The sequence below is a fragment of the Setaria italica genome, chromosome IV (assembly GCF_000263155.2).
Source record: "Setaria italica strain Yugu1 chromosome IV, Setaria_italica_v2.0, whole genome shotgun sequence".
NCBI classification, from domain to species: Eukaryota; Viridiplantae; Streptophyta; class Magnoliopsida; order Poales; family Poaceae; genus Setaria; species Setaria italica.
Window position 1 is genome coordinate 34,922,729 of NC_028453.1, and position 21,997 is coordinate 34,944,725.

The 21,997-nt window shown below is 54.6% G+C and overlaps 1 protein-coding gene and 2 long non-coding RNA genes across 11 annotated transcripts; 2 read left to right on the forward strand and 1 right to left on the reverse strand.

Moving 5' to 3' along the window:
* The first annotated feature begins 1,724 nt into the window (after positions 1-1,724).
* On the forward strand, positions 1,725-4,358 carry LOC101767469. Its single transcript, XM_004967150.3, has 3 exons — positions 1,725-2,926; positions 3,410-3,952; positions 4,057-4,358. The coding sequence occupies exons 1-3, from the start codon at positions 1,781-1,783 to the stop codon at positions 4,168-4,170; spliced, it is 1,803 nt and encodes a 600-aa protein (XP_004967207.1). The 5' UTR covers positions 1,725-1,780; the 3' UTR covers positions 4,171-4,358.
* Positions 3,947-7,392, reverse strand: LOC105914149. 8 transcript variants are annotated; one of them, XR_002677453.1, is made up of 3 exons: positions 7,112-7,392; positions 6,953-7,020; positions 3,947-5,987 (listed from the first exon to the last, which is right to left on the reverse strand). It is a non-coding gene; the product is annotated as an uncharacterized LOC105914149 (long non-coding RNA). The 8 variants fall into 8 exon arrangements; XR_002677447.1 differs by having other exon boundaries at positions 3,947-4,886; positions 5,919-7,020; XR_002677451.1 differs by having other exon boundaries at positions 3,947-4,886; positions 5,919-5,987; positions 6,953-7,392.
* A 659-nt stretch (positions 7,393-8,051) lies between these two features.
* Positions 8,052-8,737, forward strand: LOC111255666. 2 transcript variants are annotated; one of them, XR_002677194.1, is made up of 3 exons: positions 8,052-8,096; positions 8,340-8,450; positions 8,541-8,737. It is a non-coding gene; the product is annotated as an uncharacterized LOC111255666 (long non-coding RNA). The 2 variants fall into 2 exon arrangements; XR_001163748.3 differs by having other exon boundaries at positions 8,340-8,416.
* Positions 8,738-21,997: the final 13,260 nt, after the last annotated feature.

Below are 21,997 nucleotides of genomic sequence, written 5' to 3' on the forward strand. Positions count from 1 at the left end.
GGGCTGGGCTGAATAGAGGATAGGGATTTGGATATATTCAAATTTAAATATTTTTAAATTTGAATGAACTTGGATATTAGGGTGTAATTGGAATTTGGGAAAAGAGTTTTGAAAGATTTTTGGAAGCTTAGGTTTGAGTATTATTTTGAACAAAGATTCAAATTAAAATTGAGAGATATTTTATGGACCTTAGGATTTAAAGAAGAGGGAACAAGCAAATGCAACATGTGATACAATTTTAAGCAGGGTTTAATTATAAAATAGTTCTAAATATTCACTAGCTAATAAATTAAAGAGAATAAAATAGATTTGTAGAAAAATTTAAAAATGGCCAAATTTTAGTAAATTTTAAATGCATAAAGAAAGGTGGAATGTTGCGAGTCCTATCTTCCCTACACACTTGCACCTCTAACTAGAAGTTAGAAATTATTCCTCGCATCTCCCACAATCCACAACACCACTTGCTCCGTGCATAAAGACATGATTGCATTTTCGGGCTGCGAAAAATGGGAAAATGGGTGGGAGGATAGAATAAAGCCACTGTTACTCATAGTTATATAAAATTAGAGTGTATATGTGAATTTATATATGTCAAATTGATATTTAAAAAATCTATAAAAAAAGTTCATATTACACAAATTTTATATGAACAAAAGTTATAGACAAAGAGGTTATATGAATAAATTTTATGAATATAACTATATAATATAAAAAAAATGTGCAGAAAAAGATATGAACGTGAATTATATGAGCAAACATTAAACAAACAAAAATATGAAAAAGAGAGCATGAAAAAACAATATGTGACAAAAACTGAAAGAAAAAATTGTACAGAAAAATTCCTTGGAATATTTGAAACGAAAAATTGGGCAAAAAAGGGAGGATCTTTGAGGAAAAAAAAATTGGAGACAAATTTTGGAAACAAAGACTTGAATGCATCTCCGTGCCGCCCAAGGTAGCTGGAGTTCGGCCCTTAGTGCATCTCCGTGCCGCCGTGCTCCAGCCATGTTGGGGATAAGGAGTATGAGAGAGAATGAAAATGGAGAAATGGAAGGAGAAAGTGATAATATCCAGTGGGGCTGCCATGTTGGAAAAACGGGGCAGACTGCTGTTTGGATTGATCGAGTGGAGGGGAAACCTCGTGTCGACGTATGTCTCTATGAGCATGAGTTAGGTTCATGAGTTGCAACAATGCAGGGTGTTTGGTTCCAGCTGCTTATTTTTAGCACCTGTCACATCGAATGTTATACTAATTAGAAGTATTAAACGTAGACTATTTAGAAAACCCATTACATGGATGTAGGCTAAATGGTGAGACGAATCTATTAGCTTAATTAGTTCATGATTTGATAATGTGCTGCTATAGTAAACATTTACTAATGATGGATTAATTAGGTTTAATAGATTCGTCTTGCCGTTTAGCCTCCATCTATACAATTAGTTTTATAATTAACTCATATTTAATCCTTCTAATTAACTTCTGAATATTTGATGTGACGAAAACTAAACGTCAGCTCGAAGGAACCAAACGAGCAAACAACGCTAGCGTTCAGAGAATAACTGATAAGGGAGATTCAGGCTGTCAGGCTGAAGTTTGCTCAAACAAGTTTCCACGCCGAGAAAAGGACCCGAAAGAGAAAATTCCTGTTTCAGAAAGGGGAGCAAGGGTATTTATAAACGCCGCATTCCCCACCGAACCGCTTCCATTCCGAATCCTCACGAAAAAACTTGGAGAAGCACCAAATCCCCGCAACACCAAACCCACCCAAATCCCACCGCCATGGCCGACGGGGACGTTGTCCTCGCGGTCGCCGGCCCGGCCGGGGGCGGCGCCGTTCTCATGCTCCGCGTCGACGGGGCCACCGGCGAGCTCATCGCCGCTCGCCTCTTCGACCCCCTCGCAGAGCACGCCGGGCGCCACGGCGGAGACGCCGCCCTGCTCGCGGCGGACGCCGAGCACGTCCACCGTGCGCTCCTCTTCGACACGGGAGCCGGGGCGCCTCGCGGCTTCCTCATCACCGACGATCAACTCCGCGGCGCGCTCCTCTTCGACACGGGAGCCGGGTCGCCTCGCGGCTTCCTCATCACCGACGATCAACTCCGCGGCGCGCTCCTCGCCCGCGACGGCCTCCTCATCGTCGGGAGTCTCGCGACACGAGGGGCCCACCAAGTCGGCTTCGCCCTCCTCCCTGCGACGAGCGGGCCCGGCGGACATCACGGCCGCGGCCTCCTCCCCGCCTCGACCCTCTTCCTCGACGGGCTCGTCACGGAGCCAGGCGCCACCGCCGCCCTACTCCCAACTCCTGAAGCCGAGGACTGGGTGGTGGTGCGCGTCTTCGCCGCCGACAACGATCGCAGCCATGGCCCCCAAATCGCCGCCACGGAGGACCAGGGCCTCGGGCGCCCCTTGCTCGCCGCCCTTCTGGTATCAATTGGTGCCCGCGGCGACCAGAACACTCCGGTTGTCGTCTTCGAGGTGGAGAAGCTCCGCTGCGGCCGCTCCACCGCCACTGACCGAGGCCGCCACGATGAGCTCCTCGCCGACTCTGTGGTCGTACGGGTCTTCATCACCGCCGATGACGGCTCCCATGGCCCCTTCATCTCCGCTACAGGAGACCAGTGCTTTGGGCTCTCCCTGCTTGCCGCGTTTGCGGTCCCAAGCGGTGCCCGCGGCGACAGCAGTCCTGCGCAAGTCGTGTTCCAAGTGGAGGTACTCCGCCGCGGCCTCTACACCGCCGCCGCTGGAGACCACCGCTTCGAACACGTCTCGGGCCGTGGCCTCCTCACGTCCCCCCGCAATGCACGCGGCCCCGGCGACGGCCTGGCATCGTCGACGGCGACGCCATCGACCTCCTTGCGGCGAGCTGTAGTCGCGCCGCCGCCTTCTTCGGTAGCACGGGGTGCTACCAGAAAATTTGTTCTCAAGGTTAGTTTGCTGTCAGTCGAGTTTGCAGCTCTTTGTTTCTTTGGTGTGTTACTGTTAGTGCATAAGTTAGATTAAGAAAGCTAATAGAGAAGTTGCAATTGTGAAGCTTGAACTCAGATAATTTCAGAATAGGAATTGATTCGTTATTGGTAATTTAAGATTCAGAATTGATTTCATTATTGGTAATTTCAATTAGTAGTTGATTCATTTTGGGAATTAAATATTAGGGTTTGATTTCAGTACTGGCAAATTTCAGATTAGGAATTGATTTCACTGTTGGTTATTTCATATCATGAATTAATTTCATTATTGGTAATTTCAGGTTATGAATTGATTCATTATTGGTAATTTCAATTGGGAACTGATTCATTTTTGGCAATTTCATATTAGGATTTGATTTCATTATTGGCAATTTAGGATTAGGAATTGATTCCATTTTTGGTAATTTCAGATTATGAATTGATTCATTATTGATAATTTCAGATTAGGAATTCAGTTGGAAAGAAAAGGTGGATTAAGAAAGGAAGACTGGGGAAGATCTGTAGCAAAAGATTGGTGAAATTTAGGAGTCTGCTCGGCGACTTCGTATGGTTTGCTGTTCCTAGTGTTCTCTTGTTCTTCCCCAGAAAGGCTGAAGGAAATGAACAAGCCAAAGGTTACCAGCAGCAACTCAAGCCTCATCTAAGTTTGCTTGAAATGCTGAACCCTGAAGATCCTAGCATTGAGAAGAGGGTAGTGATGTCACTCTTTGTGATATTTCTAAGCATATGGATTATGGCATACGTCCTAGCAAGTCTTGGAAGGGGCAAGAACTGCGTGAAGTTAGTCGGAATTCTCACATACATGACTATGATCTCTATCATAGCCTTCATGGACTACATGCTCTCCAAGACCATGCCACAGGACATGCTCTATAAAGTGCTCTTCGGGTTGCATTTCACTATCATGGCCTACTGTATTACTCAAGTTTGGAGAGTGTTTGTTAAGGAAACAACATGGCAGCTCCCAAGTTTACCAAAATTTCAGGTAATGTAATCAAACTCATATTCTTAGCTATTAGAATATTCTTAACAATAGTGTATTTTACTAAACAGTACAATTTGTGTAACTTTCTTTGCTACCATCTACAGGACATGGTCAACAAAATGAAGACATGGTGTAGGTGGCCAAGTGGACCTCAAGAGAATAACCACCAAGGGGAGAATTCTTTGAGTGAGCCTCTTATGGGGCATCAAATGGTGTGAGGTCCAGTCTGAACTCATCTTCGCATGCTTTTCCCATCTCCTGAAAATAAAATTGTAGACATTGATATGAAAGAAAAGTGAGGTAGGCAGCTATGACAATTGCAGAAGGTAGACATGTTTGTAGCAAAGGCCAAAGGGACCTGTATCTTTCCATAATGTCAGATATCTTTCCATTTGTTCCTCAGCCAGATATCTTTCCATAATGTCAGGACTAACTCAAGAACCTTTTTAACTGTTAACCAACCATCTGGCAGATAAGCCTCAAGATATATTTCACTTAGAAAGCTCCATGAACTAACATAAGTAATTTCATCAGTACATGGTACATACCTTGTCGATTTCCAGATATTAAAACGTGTTGCATTGGCCTGTGATTTCCCTCCATTAGTGTGGCTATGCAAAAATATTCACCAGGTCAAATCTGCATTCTTTGCAGAGGGTAACCACTTGTCAAACATCACATGACAGCATGAACAAAATAGTAAATGTTAACAAATACCATCTACCACCTACTCTATACAAAGTCAACCATTTGGATCCTTACAATTTGCTTACGTAATTCGATATTACTGGAGGACACATCAAATTTTTTGGTCTTATTTGACACAAAGCAGAGGGGAGACCCTAAACAATATGTAATAGTCTACCTAAAAACTTCAAGCAAGAAAGGGAATACTTCCTTGCACATCCGTCATCCGTCTGTGCCATCGTTCAGTCTGTTCAAAAAAACAAAAGTAGTAAACAATAAAACTCAGGACACGCAAAGGCTACACAATCATCCTTGCCTTACTTTGTTTAGTATGTTATAACTACACGTAAAGAAAAAGGCTGTATGAGTAACATTATATAGTATGACAACACATATAATAAGCATAGAACAATGGTAATGACCGTAGACTGAAATATAATTGTACGTTCAAAGTATTATGATTCACATTATCTGAATCTGGTAAAAAATATATAGACCAACCAAGTAACCAAGATAAAAAAAACAGATGCTGTGCACATTTGACTAATATTTAGCTATGACATGGTTTTTAGGCTAAAATGCTCTTTAAATACTGTCAATTTGTTCTCAAGTTGTGTGTGTTTCAATCTATTTGTTTTCTACCAGAAAATTTCATATTCATATGCTATCCTATTTTAGAAATGTGCAAAGATAAACTATCTTAACATCTTAAGTTGCATCATACTAAACTTCTCAGAATAGCTATTGCTCTTCATCCTATTCATTTAGTTATTTAATTAGACACTTTGATCATTGACACACCAAAGGTCTCAAGCATATCTTGAACTGAGGCCTCATGTTGCACTAAGTCTCTTTTCCCAGCTTCATATTTATCACTAAGAAAATCAAAGAATGCATCAAAACTGAAGCTTCAAAAATCCCAACTACAAGCTACACTAGTTCAATTAGCAATTTATCATGAATTTAGCCATCCTAAAGAAATGCATAGTGCACCATATAAAAGATTCTACACCATGTTAAGCATGCCCATCATTTGAAGTATTATTTTTGCAAGGTTCTGCAAGATAAGAAAATCATCCAACACCTACCATCCAAAAATCAGACAAAGATGCTCATGTATATGCAAAAAGTGTGTGTGACCATGAATAACTGCAGTAAGTATCTGTACAACATGATTTGAGTAAGAGTGAAAATAAGAGCTCTCTTTAGCTGTGACAAACATCACGGGCAACATCTGGATTCTGGGGATAACATACAACATTCAAAGAAAAAGAATGACCTCTTTTTATCCTCCATATTCAGATTACAGTAGGCTTCATCTCCTTATACGGATTACAGCAAGTTTCATCTCCAAATGCAGATGGCAGAAAGCAAATCAGTACAAAAGGAATAATGAAAGAATGGAAAACAGAATCTCTTATCTTAGTGTGGATAAAGCTACCACTGGACAGTCTAAATGGATAAAGTATTCGAATCTAGTCCCAATTGGCATTAATCTGCACGAACAATATATAGAAAAAAAATAGAGATGAACTGAAGCAAACTTACATGGAAAGGAGCAAACATCTAGACTAAACGGAAGCAAAATAAACAAAGCTACATGGGGCTAGTTCAAAGGTTTCCGACTGAGCAAACAACTAGACTAAACGGAAGCAAAATAAACAAAGCTACATGGGGCTAGTTCAAAGGTTTCCGACTTTGCACCAATTTAATCCCAATGCGAAAGCGATAAAGCAAAACGAAATATAGTAAGACAGATAGGATTCACTACACTCGAACTATATTCACTAAAACAAGCATAACAATATATGGATTCTACCAGAAGCAAAACCAAACAAAGCCGTCATGGATGGCACAGGATTGAAATATGCCCACCCCAAATATATGCGGTAATCCTTGGTATTGATAGAGACATTACCCTTGAACAAATAACTATGCACTTTTTACCGCAGCACACTCAAATACTCAATCCGGCTGGTTCTTTAACACATTGCCAGGCAAGTAAACCATGCTAATTGTTACAGTGTTGTACTGTCAAATGGCCGTTTGCGCGTGGATGAACGGGCATGAGGGAGGGGAGGGGGTGTTCGTGGAACAACTGGAAACAACATCTGCAAAGTGACACCTGCGGATTTGGTCCTTCAAAAAGTAATCTAATTAACATCGACAACGAGAAGGCTTCTTATGTTAAAGCTACATGAGTGACTTAAGCCGTGTCAAAGAAAAAAGAAAAGGCACACACATAGTAAGACATGATGGGAAATCAGTGGATGGCAAGAGAAAAGCTCTAGCATTAGAATATAACGTGGATACCATTCAGTAGAGCAAACCATCGCATCACGTAGTACAAATTTGCGTCCTTTTTAACATGTGACTAGTAGCTGCATACATCTAAGCAGATAAGTAAAGTAGCAGCAGCCATATTCCATATTTAAAGGAGAATATAGGTAAGCGAGAAGGAGACTATCTCACCAGATCAGCGGTTCTTGGATTTTTGGTGGGCTTGTGGCTCTCAAACAATCGAGCCAGAACGAGGTCACCGCCACGAAAATCCACACAACTCGGCCCTTGGCGCGGCGCTCGGCGGCTCCCCATAGCTGGATCCACCGTTGCCTCGACGAAACCTCACATGGTGCGGGACTGCGGGCGGAGGAGGGTGGCGGTGGGCATGCCGTCGGTCGGAAAGGTGGGGCGCCGCCGGGAAGGCGCGGCAAGACCTCGGCGGAGCGGGAGAGATGGGGTCGGTAGGGTTGCTCCTGGATCAATCCTGGGCGTTCAATTACAAGCGAGCGGCTGATAGCCTCGCGTTAGCGAGCTGGGCCAGTGGGCCGCACCATGTTCTTGGGCCGGTCATGTTTAGCTTATTTCTGTGCCCACTTAGGGCCCGTTCGTTTTAACCGGATTGGTCCGGAATGAGGCCCAATCCGGGTGGATTGAAACGGCCCGGAATGGAGTCAGGCATGGTTTGCATTCGCTGTTCGGTTAGATTTGGCCCGGAATGGAAACAGGCCCGGTTCGGTTTTCCCCCTCTACTCACGACCCGGAATCGTTCCGCACCTCCTCCCCTCCGGAACGGATCCTGACCACTCGCTCGACTCGGTCTACTCTCGATCCTCCCTCTCGTTCAGCCTCCCGTCCCCGCCGGATCCGCGTCGCCGTTCCCGCCGTCTCCGACCGCCTCCGCCGGGCCCGAGAGGCCCTCGTGGCCGCCGAGGTGGCCGGCACCGCTGACATGGAGGCGTTCTTGGATGAGCTCAAGGACGTCGCGCTCGAGGCCAACCGCCTCCGTCGGGGCGTTCTTTCGGAGCTCGTCGCCGCCGCCAGGGGTTACCCCGGCGACGCTCTACCTCGAGGCGCTATCGCGCTTCGTGCTATCCATACACGACCCCGAGGTGCTCCGCCGCTCTAACTAGTGCCGCCCCTTGCCCGGTAGCTAGTCCCCCTTCTTGCTCCCAAGGTCCGTGCCGTTTCTTTCTCTGTTGCTTCATTTCTTTCGTTCGTGCAAATTCTTGGTTTCTGTATTGGACACACATGGCGTTCCTATTGGTTCTGATATTCTTGTTGGTGGTCAGATTAATCTATGCTACAAGTAACTAGAGAAACAGTAGGATCAGTACATCTGGAGTGATGCGTGAGTCTGATTTTAGAGTCAGAGTGCTATTGGCTATTTACTTACTGCTTGTGCCTGTTGATCATGCAGGCATCTTTGAGAAGCACGAGATGGGGTAGCAAGTGCTGGGCAGCGAGGACCAAACCAAGAAGACAAAGTATAAAATTGTATGATACTCTTGTCCCAGTTAGATACAATCGGGTACAGATACAATGGCTGCTTCCCAACATGCAATTTTTCATATCTGATGCTAATGAGAGCTCATGTTCTTCTTCGCTTGTGTTTTGGCAGTGGCTAGTTGGGTGGTAGGTGGTGGTGAGCGACTCAAAAACGTTTGCAGCAGTGTCCTGTGGGCAGCTGCGCCTCGTGGATCCGACTTGGGCTCCAATTTCCCCCCAAGGAACCATGTCGCCAGCAGTGACGCCTCAGTATTAACCCTCCTGAGAATTGACTTGATATCAAATCTTTCATGACCTGTTTGTTATGACATGTTCGTTTTGAGTGGATTGACAGGATTAAATCCGATCGGATTGAGTGACACAAGTGGAATCACTCAAACCAGACCTGGAAGTAATCCTAGCCGGAATCCAATCCGGCTGAAACGAACGAGCCCTTAGGGTTCTTTGGTAGGGCTTCCGGAGAAGCCGTACCAAACACCCTTCCAAAAAACGGCTTCTCTCGTGAAGCACCTGTGAAGCTATTTTCCAATTTGTACTGGGGAGGAGAAGCCGGAAAAATCAACTCCCCGCGGCTTCCCCTCCATCCACGCCCCTATGTTACAAAACTACCCCTGGACTTCGCGAAAATTATAGCTAAATTGCCACCGACTCCTTCCCGAACTACTCAACTCCTCTCTCGTTCTCATGGTCTCGAGGTCTGGTGGTGGCGGCCAGAATGGATGAGGGGGATGCGGCTGCGCGTGCTAGAAAATGGGCTCCGGCGGTTGAGAGGGGCAGATGCGGTGGTGGGCTCCAGGATGCGGCCAGCGGAGGGGCTAGTGGCGCGTCGTTCGTGTCTGGTGGAGGGGCTGGCGGCGCCCTATTTGTGTGACTGGGAGGCCCACCGACGGGTCTCTTAGGCATCCTCCTGGCTACCGCAGGAGTGCTTCCCGGTGTGGTGGCGGGCGCATGGCCCGGACTCCCCGGTGCGCCTGGAGGCGTAGCAACTGCGGGGGTGGATGGTGCCGCCCAGACTGGCCATACTGCCGTGTCATGGGGTGGCGTTCCAGTTGCGGTGGGCCTGGCCACCGACACGTGGCCCGGCGTCCCCGGCGCGAGCGCATCAACGTCGCTAGCCTCCGGCAGCATGGGCCCAGCGGCGACGGGCCTAGCCTCTAGCGCATGGCCCAGCGCCGCCATGGCCACAGGCATAGGCATGCCTGGAGGATGGCCGGAGTGGTGGGCTGGAGCAGCGGCGACGGCTCTAGGACCGGATTGGTTCTGTGCCTCCTGGCCCTTCCGGCGTCGTTAGTGGATCACTGGCGTCAACCACCAACGAGACAGCTTCACAGGAGGTTGGAGGGAACGAACGGGGTGACGAGCGGTTGCCGGTTCGAGCTAGCTTTGGTCTGGTTCAGGGCTCCTCAACTCGTCGGCGAGGTACTCGCACACCTAGGCCACCACCGGCGGCTAGGACAACTCCTGCTCCTGCATCTGTGGATGTCGACCTCATCGATCTAAGGTAAGAACATATGATCCAAGGAAAGCGATTTCCTTGTTTGAGCTTGATATGGATCATCTGAATGGATCATGATATGCTTGTTTGAGCCTAGTTACTGCAGTGGCGAAATAGTAGCTGTGTCTGTGCTTATGGGTTGCTTAGATGGTTTACGGTTTCCTTTACCTTGCTATGGTGCATGGAATTTCTATGGTATAGGCAATTTGACACTGCATCGTGCTCATTGTGTTCACTGTGCTCTTCATGTAAAAATGGTAATTAGATAAAAGACTTGCTCTCCAGAGTCCAGACCTTTATTTAGCAGATCTTAACTTTAAAGGGTGTTCTTGTTGCTTCCTTCAGATCTTAACTAAAAATGTTTATGGTCCTAAAACAAAGTAGTTAACATTAAGGAGAAGTGTTGGGGGGAAATATCAACGATATCCCCTAGCCCATGAAATCAACAGAACTTAAAGGCCCAAGCCCATCTAAGGTAGCAAAATTACCGTCAGCCCAATATGAGAGGGAGAGGCCACGTTCCGCCTCGCCCGACCCAGAGTCCCGGGGTTGGACGCTCCCAACCCCTTGAAGACTAAACTCCGCCTCGCCCAACCCAGAGGGCCTGGGTCGGGAGTGCCCGACCCCCACCGCAAAAACTCCGCCTCGCCCGACCCTGGGCACGGGGTCGGACTTGCTCGGGTCCACCAGACGAATATCCACCTCGGGCGCGGACTGGAGGATCAGGGCGCCGATCTCGTGGGTCCCCCTATCGACATCGCCATAAATGCGCCGTGGCCCTGTCAAGCCGAAAGGGAGTGACGTCCCCAACGTAACCGGACTTGAATACCTATGCGCGGCCGTGCAGCGCAAGCTGCAGTGGCCGCGGCTCCCTCTGATTTGCCGCAGAGTACTCATGACCCGCGCCGAATGGCACAGGAGGGCGCATCGCTTGCTCTCGCGCCCCGCGCTCCCAATGACAGGGATGCGACGTCCGGGTCTTACGGTAATCAGCAGGGCAACAGAATCGGCCCTCCTCCCCGGCGGGCACAGATGTCGAGGCTGAGGCTCATCATCATGCTCGATGGCGACGGCGACCAGGGAGATCATCGAAAAGATTGGAAAGAGATCGCCCTCCCTCGACGGACGCACTGACAGGGACTTGAGGCCGGAGCGAGAGCGGCGGCCCTGGGACCCTCTCCTTATGTTATTTTGTACTTGGCTTATCCTTTCTACTTCTTCTCCTGAGGCCTGGCTCAACTGTAACCCCGAGCTCCCTCTTGCGCTATAAAAGGAGGACCGGGGGTCCTGAGACGGGGGGACTCTCAAGCAAATAGAACACTCCCACACTAACTTAGAGCATGAGCACACTCAAGAGACCTGGAATCAGTTCCCTCTCTCACCCACCTGTAACCCCTACTACAGAACCCCGCGTGGGTAACACGAGCAGCCTCGATACTGGACGTAGGGCCTTCTTTCATCCGAACCAGTCTAACCCCGTGTCTCCCACACCACCATCCAAAGCCTTACGCGCATAAAAGAAATTTACTAGTCTAAAGTCTTGATCCGCAAATCTCAACAACGACAGTTGGCGCGCCAGGTAGGGGACCTTTGCGCGTACATCTCCGGCTTCAGATGGCCAGCCATGACGCCAACTTCGCTCCGAGCTCCCTGATCCGCTTCGGGAGTCTCGACTTTTTCGCCAACGGGGAGGGGATCGAGCTGATCCCTCTCCACGTCTTGCCCGCTCGTCCCACCATCCCCGGCTCCGCCGCCGGGACAGCGGCGAGCGGCCAGGCGCGCGCCGGAGGGTCCTTCGTAGGGAGTCGGCTCTTCGGGCTGCGCAATGCCGCGGTGACTTACGATCGCCTCCTGATGCGGTCCATGACCGTGTCGCCCGCGAGCAACAAGCTCGCCGGTGTGGCGAGGACGATCTCCGACGCCGGCTCCGACAACAGGAGCCACCACCCCTCGCGTGAGTGTTTCATGGCCGACGTGCACTCCGAGGGATCCAACGATGACGACGCTGGAGGGAGACAGAGGACTCCCCCTCCGCATGCCGCGGCTACGACCGGGGCCCTTGGCATGGCCCCGGAGCGCCCTCTGCAGCCGGAGGCGCGCGCGGCGTCCCGCCAAGAGGTCGAGTGCCCCCGCCGCGAAGGCAGAGCACGACAGCGGGCGCGCGACGTCCAGCAGCGCATCTGCGCGGACGAAGAACACCCTCAGCTCTTCGCTCGTGCCAGCTAGAACATCGCTGCCGCGGCGGCCCTACTCCGGCGACTCCCTGAGCCAGCGACGCCCGAGGAGCGACGGGCGCACCAAGAGGTGCACGACTTGCTCGAGTGCCGCCGTCCAGCAGGCGGAAAGCTCCGCATCCCGGTGACGCGGGCAGAACGCCAGCAGAGCGGCGCCCGACGCGCCCCCGGAGAGACGGGAGGAGTTTGTCCACCAGCCTCCTCCTAGGGCAAAACCAGGCCGCGTCCGCCCGGCGGACACCACCGCCCGTAGGAGGAGGGGCTCGATCCGTTCATCGACGTGTCAGCCCCGTCCGCGTCGCCCGCGACACCTTGGACACGTGGAGGCACTCCCGCGTGGATAGGGAGGATGGGGTAGATCGTGGCTACCACATCCACCGCGGCGGGCGCTACGACAGCGAAGAAGACCGCAGCCCGAGCCCCGACCTGGCGGGGCCCTGGGCCTTCTCCGCGCGCATCCTGAACACGCCGTTTCCGCCGCGCTTCAGGCAACCGACGAATGTGGCCAAGTACTCGGGGGAGACAAACCCCGGGGTATGGCTTAGCGACTACCGGCTTGCATGTCAAGCCGGCGGGGCGGACGATGACCTGTTCATCATCCGCAACCTACCACTCATTCTGGCCGACTCAGCGTGAGCCTGGCTGGAACATATCCCTTCAGGAAGGATCCGCTGCTGGAACGACCTGAAGGAGATATTCATAGGAAACTTCCAGGGCACGTACACGCGCCCCGGCAACTCCTGGGATCTCCGGAGCTGTCGCCAGGGATCGGACGAGTCCCTCCGGGACTACATCCGACGCTTCTCCAGGAAGCGCACTGAGCTCTCCAACGTCGCGGATGCCAACGTCATAGGGGCCTTCTTGGCGGGAACCTCCTGCCAACCCCTCATCCACGAGCTGGGGCGTCGAGGCCCGCGAACCATGGAGGAGCTCCTCAATATTGCCACCAGCTACGCCTCGGGCGAAGAGGCCGTTGGAGCGATCTTCGACCGCTCTAAGGGCAAGGCAAAGCGGGAGGAGGATTCTGACAAGGGCACCTCCAACCGCCAGCAGAAGAAGAAAGGCAACCAGCGGCGCGAGGCTCCCCTCGTGGCTGCTGTCGAGCGCAAGTGAGGACAGCCGCCCCTGGAGGACACTCCTGGCTTCTTCGAAAAACTGCTCGAGGGACCGCGCCCGAACCACGAGTTCCCTGCGAAACACGCCTAGAAGGATTGCAACCTCATGAAGAGGTACTTTGTAGGCAACCCAGTGAAAGGCGATCGGAAGCGGAAGCCCGATGAGGGGAAGAAGGGCAACGAAGAGAAGGAAGACGGCTTCCCCAAGGTGGACGGCTGCTTCATGATCTTCGGCGGCCCGGCGGCGTACGACTCCAAACGCTGTTAGAAGTTGGAGCGCCGCGAGGTCTACGCGGCCGAGCCTGCGACGCCGGTCTTCCTCGACTGGTCGGGATCGGCCATCACCTTCGATCGGTCCGACCACCCGGGACGCGTCCGGCATCCGAGACGCTACCCCCTCGTCGTCGACCCCATCGTCGGCACGACGCGCCTCACCAAGGTGCTCATGGATGGAGGCAGCGGCCTCAACATCCTCTACGCCGAGACCCTCGACGCTATGGGGATTGACCGCTCCCGCCTCCACCCCAGCAAGGCACCGTTCCACGGCGTCGTGCCAGAAAAATAGGCAATGCCTCTCGGGCAAATCGACTTGCCCGTCACTTTCGGGACCCCTTCCAACTACAGGAAGGAGGTCCTCACCTTTGAGGTGGTAGGGTTCTGCGGAACCTACCATGCCATCTTGGGGCGACCGTGCTACGCGAAGTTCATGGCCATCTCCAACTACACCTACCTCAAGCTCAAGCTGCCGGGGTCCAACGGGGTCATCACCGTTGGCACGTCTTTCCAAAAGGCGTACGAGTGCGACGTGGAATGCTGCGAATACGCCACAGCCATCACCTTCACAGGGGATTTGGCAGTCCAGCTCGTGGAGGGCGCCGAGGACCAGCCCGACTCCAAGCAGTCGGCCACCTCCTTCGAAGCCACCGAAGGCGTCAAGGAGGTCCTCCTCGACCTCAGCAGCTCCGACGGTAGGACTGTGTGGATCGGCGCTACCCTATCTCCCAAATAGGAAAGTGCGCTCGTCGACTTCCTCCGCACGAACAACGACGTCTTCACGTGGAAGCCCTCGGACATGCCCGGCATTCCGAGAGAAGTCGCCGAGCACTCCTTGAACATCAAGGCCGGCTCCAAGCCAGTGAAGCAAGGACTGCGCCGCTTCGACGAGGAGAGGCGCAAGGCCATCGGCGAGGAGCTTCAGAAGCTTTTGGCGGCCGGATTCATCAAGGAAGTGTACCACCCTGAGTGGCTAGCTAATTCTATTCTTGTATGAAAAAAGAATGGGAAATGGAGGATGTGTGTTGATTATACCGGTCTCAACAAGGCATGCCCAAAGGATCCGTTTCCTTTGCCACACATAGATCAGATAGTCGACTCGACCATCGGGTGCGAAACCCTTAGCTTCCTTGATGCGTATTCCAGCTACCATCAGATCATGATGAGAGAATCCGACCAGCTCACTACCTCTTTCATCACCCCCTTCGGCCCCTAATATTACGTTAAGATGCCATTCGACCTCAAAAACGTGGGGGCTACATTCCAGCGATGCATGCTGAAATGTTTCGGGGACCTCATCAGGCGGACCGTTGAGGCTTACGTTAACGATATCGTAGTCAAATCCAAGAAGGGCGACCAGCTCCTCTCTAACCTCGAACTAGCCTTCGAAAGGCTGAGGGATAAGCGTATTAAGCTCAATCCTGAAAAATGCGTTTTCGAGGTTCCGAGGGGCATGCTGCTAGGCTTCATTGTCTCCGTGTGCGGCATCGAAGCCAATCCGGAGAAGATAGCGGCCATCAGCGACATGGGGCCAATCCGAAATATAAAGGGAGTCCAGCGCATGATGGGATGCTTAGCGGCTCTGAGCCGCTTCATCTCACGCCTTGGCGAACAGGGGCTTCCTCTCTATCGACTCCTAAAGAAGACTGACCGCTTCGAATGAACCGACGAGGCCCAGAGGCACTTGACCGACTCAAGGACCTCCTGACGAAGGCCCCGATCCTGGTCCCGCCGAGCGACGGCGAGCCCCTCCTGCTCTACATCGCGGCGACCACCCAGGTGGTTAGCGTGACCCTAGTGGTGGAACGAGAAGAGGAGGGACGCGCTCTCAAGGTGCAACGCCCGGTGTATTTCGTCAGCGAAGTCTTGTCCGAGTCCAAGGCACGCTACCCGCAGATCCAGAAGTTCATCTACGCCGTCCTCATCACGAAGAGAAAGCTGCGCCACTACTTCAGCTCCCACCCGGTAAAGGTTGTTTCGTCGTTCCCACTAGGCGAAGTGATCCGGAACCAGGACGCCACGGGACGGATCACGAAGTGGGCGCTCGAGCTCATGGACCAGGGCATCACCTACGCCCCCCGCATCGCAATCAAGTACCAGGTACTCGCCGATTTCGTAGCAGAGTGGACGGAGATCCAAACGCCATCGGCGCCGGAGAAGCAGGAGTACTGGACAATGTACTTCGATGGGTCGTTGATGAGGGCCCGTGCCGGAGTGGGCCTCATCTTCGTCTCTCCTCTAGGTGTGCGCATCAGGTACATGATCCGCCTCCACTTTCCTGCGTCCAACAATGTTGCCGAGTACGAGGCCCTCCTCAACGGGCTTCGCATCGCCATCGAGCTGGGCATCCGTCGGCTAGACATCCGGGGTGACTCCCAACTAGTCGTCGAACAAGTCATGAAGGAGTGGAGCTGCCACAACCCCAAGATGGCAGCCTACTGCAACGAGGTTCGCAAGGTTGAAGACAAGTTCGACGGGCTAGAGCTCAACCACGTCGCAAGGCGCTTCAACAAGGCAGCCGACGAGCTGGCGAATGCAGCATCCGGTCGAATGCCCATCCCCAACGGCGTCTTCGTCAGCGAGCAGTTCAAGCCTTCAATCCGTTACCAAGAACCGGCGAGGGTCGGTGAAGCGCCACCAGCTCCGGGCTCGGACCCCGACCTAGGGGAGGTCGGCAGCGCGCCACCTGTCCCAGGCCCGTGCGCCAGCCCTGACAGGGTCGGCACCGCTTCGCCTGACTCGGTCCCGGAAGCCGACCCCTCCAGCCCCATGGTCATGGAAATCACGGCAGACCCCGTGGTGGGGGCCGACCCCCCAACCGACTGGAGAGCCCCATACCTCGACCACCTTGTCCGCGACACGCTCCCGGCGAACAAAACGGAGGCCCGTAGGATTGCGCGTCGCGCCAAATCCTTCACCATTATCGATCAAGAGCTCTACAGGAGAAGCCACACTGGCATCCTCCAGCGCTGCATCCCGATCGAACAGGGAAAAGCACTGATCCAGGACATCCACGCCGGAGCCTGCGGCCACCACGCTGCGCCAAGAACCCTCGTTGGCAACGCCTTCCGGCAAGGTTTCTACTGGCCGACGGCGGTCGCCGACGCCACCCAAGTAGTCCGCACCTGTGAGGGGTGCCAGTTCTTTGCGCGCCAAACCCATCTGCCCGCGCAGGCGCTCCAGACCATCCCCATCACGTGGCCCTTCGCGGTCTAGGGGCTGGATCTCGTCGGGCCCTTCATGAAAGCGCCCGGGGGCTTCACCCACCTGCTTGTCACCGTCGACAAGTTCTCCAAGTGGATTGAAGCAAGACCGGTCGTGCAAATCAAGTCCGAGCAGGCGGTACAGTTCTTCACCGACATCATCCACCGCTTCGGAATCCCCAACTCCATCATCACCAACAACGGCACGCAGTTCACCGGGAAGAAATTTCTCCAGTTCTGCGACGACCACCACATCCGAGTAGACTGGTCGGCCATGGCACACCCCCGCACGAACGGGCAGGTCGAACGAGCCAATGGCATGATACTCCAGGGTCTCAAGCCACGGATCTTCGACCGCCTCAGAAAGTTTGGCGGACGGTGGGTCGCCGAGCTTCCCGCAGTCCTTTGGAGCCTGAGGACAACCCCCAGTCGGGCGACCGGCTTCACCCCGTTCTTCATGGTCTACGGGTCCGAGGCCATCTTGCCCACCGACCTGGAATACGGATCACCGAGGGTCAAGGCGTACGACGAACAAGGGAACCAGGCATCGCTCGAAGACGCACAAGATCAGCTCGATGAGGCACGCGATGTGGCCCTGCTGCACTCGGCCAAGTACCAGCAGGCCCTACGACATTACCACAGCCGCAAGGTGCAAGGCCGAGCCTTCAACGTTGGGGACCTGGTGCTCCGCCTCGTCCAGGATAACAGGGGTTGGCACAAGCTGACTCCTCCGTGGGAAGGTCCCTTCATCGTCGCACAGGTACTGCGGCCAGGCACCTACAAGCTAGCGACCCCTGACGGACAGATCTTCAGCAATGCTTGGAACATAGAACAGCTAAGGCGTTTCTATCCCTAGTTTTCATTTCCATGTTCTGTACATAAACTTTTCTGTAAATCCAAAGATTTTTACGGGAAAAAGAATTTTGAGCTGGTTCCATTCAAGTTTTCTCGCCGAGCTCAAGGATATCCGACCCTGGCTTCGCTCCAGGGTCGCATATCCCTCGGGGGCTATCAGGGGCTCCGGCTTAAGCCACTTGGCACTATCTCAAAAATGTTTTCTCCTTCTGAGCCAACCCTCCCTCTGAACTTTCGGACACAAAAAGGAGAGAGCGCACGAACGGTGTTCAGGCAAGACTGATCAGACTGCGAAAAACCTATGCCCCAGTGGCTACGGTACCTTCACCCATCAACGCTTACTGACACGCCCGACGACGCGCTTTAAAATTTCCAAGTCCAGAAACAAGAAAGAGGATCGGAAACTTTTTTACGGCCTCCGTGGCCATCACAAAATAAGCTTGAAACTAACGTATTTACAACTTGGGCGCCAGCCCGATACAGTTAGCTCGTCGGGGGATCTTCGAGAGGGACGGCTTCATCCTCCAGGAGCTTCGCCAAGGCCTCCGCCGGGTTGAACACCGACGCGTTGATCTCATCCAGCTCAGCCTCGGAGTAGCTGCTGGTGTATCCTCCGCTCATCCCGGCGAAGTTGATGCCAGAGTAATGGGAGCCAAAGACCCCGAAGGCTCGCCGCACGCCGGTGTGGAGTGCATCCACGGCGATCTCGCGGGCCCGGCAGTACATCTCGAGGACACGAGCCGTCAGCGAGCTCATCCCCTCCCCCTGGACCATGCTGAGTCCGTCGCAGATGACGCGGACCGCATCCCGCAGGGTGCCGTGCTCACTGCGCTCCGCGTCAAGGAGCTCCCTCAACCGGGCGATTTTGTCTGCAAGAACCACCTGGAAAGACCCACCAAGTTAGAAATCACCGCAACACCACGGAGACACAGAAACGAAGAGAAGTCTCACCGTCGGACCGGGCCTTTAGCTCACGCTCCCGGTCGGCCCCCTGGGAAACAGCGGTCTGGAGCCCCTGCACTTGCGCCTGGAGCTGACCGACCTCCGCGCCAAGCTCGGCCGCCATCTTCTCGGCCTCGCCTTTCCGGGCCGCCTCGAAATCCCGCTCCTACTAGGCCTTTTGCCGCTCGTGCTGGATACGCTCGACAGTCTTCTGAAGGGCATCAAGATCTCCCCTCAGCCGCACGAGCTTCTCGGCATCAAGGCGGGCCTTCTCGGCAGCAGCGGCCTGGAGCTCCTCGCGGTCGAGGTGGGCCTTATCGACGATGGCTTGGAATTTGTCCTCCGACCGCCGTACGTCCTCCTGCGCCGCTTGCTCGCGCCTTTGCAGATCGATGATGACCTGCTAGGCGGCAGCAACCTGCATGGACAGCTCCCTGGTCCGCTCCCTCTCCAAGTTGAAGCGCTCCCACAGCCCCCGCTCGAGCCGGAGGAAATCAGATTTCCCCCGACTGTATTCTTGGAGAGCCTGCAAAGCAATACGCCATCAGAGGTAAGGCAACAGGAAAGAGACAACCACCAACGGAAAAAGTATCGTACCTGGCTATCAGGGAGGACGACACTGTTCAGCTCCGCCAACACCGAGGATAGAGCCGCGCGGGCGTTGGCGAGGCTGCCCTGCACCGCCTGCCACTTGCGCCACTCCGCGACGTCATCCAAGGTGAAGAGGTGCCTCGGCGGGTCCTCACGGGACATCCAACGCAGGACAGACCCTCTCCACACCCTGGGAACGGAAGCGGCCAAGGCTGAGGCGGGAGCCGATCCCGATGCCGCCGTCGAAATGGGCTCCATCATCCTGGAAGCCGTCGGGCTCGCCGACGGTCCCGGCGCCTGCGCACCTGTCGCCGTCGGGGCTGCCGCGGGCCCGCTCGACGGCGCCACCGCCTCCGACGCAGGCGGCAGAACAAGTATCCCCGCGGCCACCTCGCCCTCCGCCGCAACCGCCGAGGCAGGCTCTTCCACCCCTGCCGGAGCCTCTCGAGCGGGCACCTCCGCCTCCGCCGCCGGTGCCACCTCCGCCTCCGCCGCCGGTGCCACCTCCGCCGGAACCTCCCGGACGGAAGTCCCCACCTCCGTCACCGTTGCCTCCTCCGCCGCAGCCGTCGAGGCGGGCGTCCTAACCTCCCCCACCGTCGCCGTACTCGCCGTGGCCGCAGAGGCAGGCTCTTCCTCCTCTGTCGCCGCCGCCATCCCCGTCGCGGCTGCAGGGACACCCGTCCCTGTTCCCGTCGCCGCCGTTCCGCCTCGTCGGCGTCGAGGTCGATCACCTCCCCGGCCTGAGGGCCCCGGGGAACGACACTCTGCACCGAAGGGTCGGCCGAGGAAGCGGAAGGTGGAGCGGGGTCCAGGCCTTCTCTCACGCCCGATGGCGCCACCACTCCACCGGTCGCCGTCACGGGGGCCACTTCCGCGAGGGGACCCGCGACCTCACCGGGAACCCCGCCGCCCGCTGTGGTTGGGGCTGCGGTCCGCTCCGCGGAGGCGGACAACACCCGTAGCACCTTCTTGGGCGCCAGCTGCAGAACGAGGCCACGGGGGGCGGCGCTGCGAAACAATCAACAAATGTCAGCGGAAACAAACGCAAGGTGGGGAAAGGAGTGAGGTTCACAAGGAAATCCAACTCACGTTCCTCCAGAGCAAGGACGGCGCGCGCGCTTCGCCTCCGAGCCGGACGCTGACCCCGGGGTGTCTGACAGCGGCTGCTTACCACCGCTCCTCTGCTCTTGGGCCGCAGGCGCGACGGCAGGGGCGGGCTCTATAGACCTCTGGGGAGCGCTACACGCCGACTCCTGAGGAGCGCTCCGTGCTAACTCCTGGGGGGCGCCCCGCACCGGCTCCTAGGGGACGCCCCATGCTGACCCCTGGGAGGCGCTCCGCGCTGACCCCTGGGGCATGGCCCCGGAGCCTTGCGGAACCAAGCCCCGGGCGGGCGGGCGAACGGTCCTCTGCGGCCGTTTGCGGGCGCGCCTCCCGAATAACGAGCGCGCCCGACTGAGGAGATAGGACAAGCTCTTCCTCCTCCTCGTCATCCTCCTCATCTTTCTCCTCATCGTCATCATCGTCATCATCATCATCGTCCGACACGACCTGCCCTCGCCGCCGCCGTTGGAACTCCTTGGCGGCCTTCTTCCTCTTTTTCGCCGTCTCCTTGTCCTTGCGGCGCTTCTGCTCCTCAGCAAGGAGACGGTTTTGCAGCCGTCGATCGGCGTCCTCCGGCACTGGGTCAGCATGCCCTACAAACACAAAAAGGCCCCACGTCAGACCGACGACCAAGAAACACGAAAAAAGAAGGTCGGTGCACAAATTCCTTACCAGGTCGATGAAAGCCCTCGTCCGGGCGCATCGGAGGGTGCTTGGGCACCGGGTAGTCGGCGTCCTTGTCCTCCAACGCCTCCCGAATCTGCTGTCGGATCTCGGAGGCGGCGAGCGCACCCATCGCCAGGATGGTACCCTCGGTCGATGCGCCCGGAGTCATGTCGGCGAGCGAACGAACCCGGAGCATCAGCGGCGCCACCCGCCGGGCGTGGTACGCCCTGATGACCTCGGCTCCGGTCAACCTCCTCCTCTTCAACTGCTCGACGGCCTGCAGCAGGCCATGGAATCGCTTCTTCTCCTTTTCGACCGGTTCGTACGCCCACATCTCCGGCGCCACCTCGATTGTGTGGTCGGTGAACTCCGGCGGGGGGGGGGGGGGGGGGGAGTTTGAGTAGTTCGTCACGTAGAACCACTGATTGTGCCACCCCTTGTGGGATGCCGCAGTCTTCATCGCCATGTACTCCTTGGAGCGAGTATGGCGGAGGTGGATCCCGGCGCACCCTATCAGCACCGGGGGCGACCGCTGCTGGTTCCCCCTCTTCTCCGTCTTCTGGTACAGGCTGACCGTAAAAAAGTACTTCCACAGCGAGAAGTTGGGCTCGATGCCCCGGAACCCCTCGCACAGCGCGACGAACACCGTTATATGCTGAATCCCGTTGGGGTTGAGGTGCTGTAGCTCAAGCCCGTAGTAATGGAGGAGCCCGCGGAAGAAGCGGTTCAGCGGAGTCGCGAACCCCCGCTTGTGGAAGTGGGCGAAGGAGACGATGTAGCCGGCGGGCGGCGTCGGCACCTGCTCCGACCTCGGGAGCTCCCACTCACCCACCTCCGTCCTCTCGCAGAGGAGGCCCTTTCTCACTAGGCCTTCGGCGCGCGAGGAGTTGAAGTGGGAAATCGTCCAGGATCCCATCGCCGGAGGAGGAAGGAACTCAACGGGGATAGGGAGAAAGGGCGTAGCGTTGAGCGAAGGAAGACGAAGCGGGCGCGGGTGAGCTGAGGGCGAGCTAGGAAGGCGAAAAGACTCGAAAGCAGAAGGTGGGCAGAACCAGCAAGGCGGAGCCTTCGTTTTATAGGGAAGGCGC

Excerpts from the sequence above, each read along its gene's own strand:
- LOC101767469 (XM_004967150.3), top strand. The coding sequence starts at position 1,781 with ATGGCCGACGGGGACGTTGTCCTCGCGGTCGCCGGCCCGGCCGGGGGC. Across the intron at positions 2,927-3,409 it reads CCAGAAAATTTGTTCTCAAG|ATTAGGAATTCAGTTGGAAA; the intron begins GTTAGTTTGCTG and ends TGATAATTTCAG. Across the intron at positions 3,953-4,056 it reads CAAGTTTACCAAAATTTCAG|GACATGGTCAACAAAATGAA; the intron begins GTAATGTAATCA and ends TACCATCTACAG.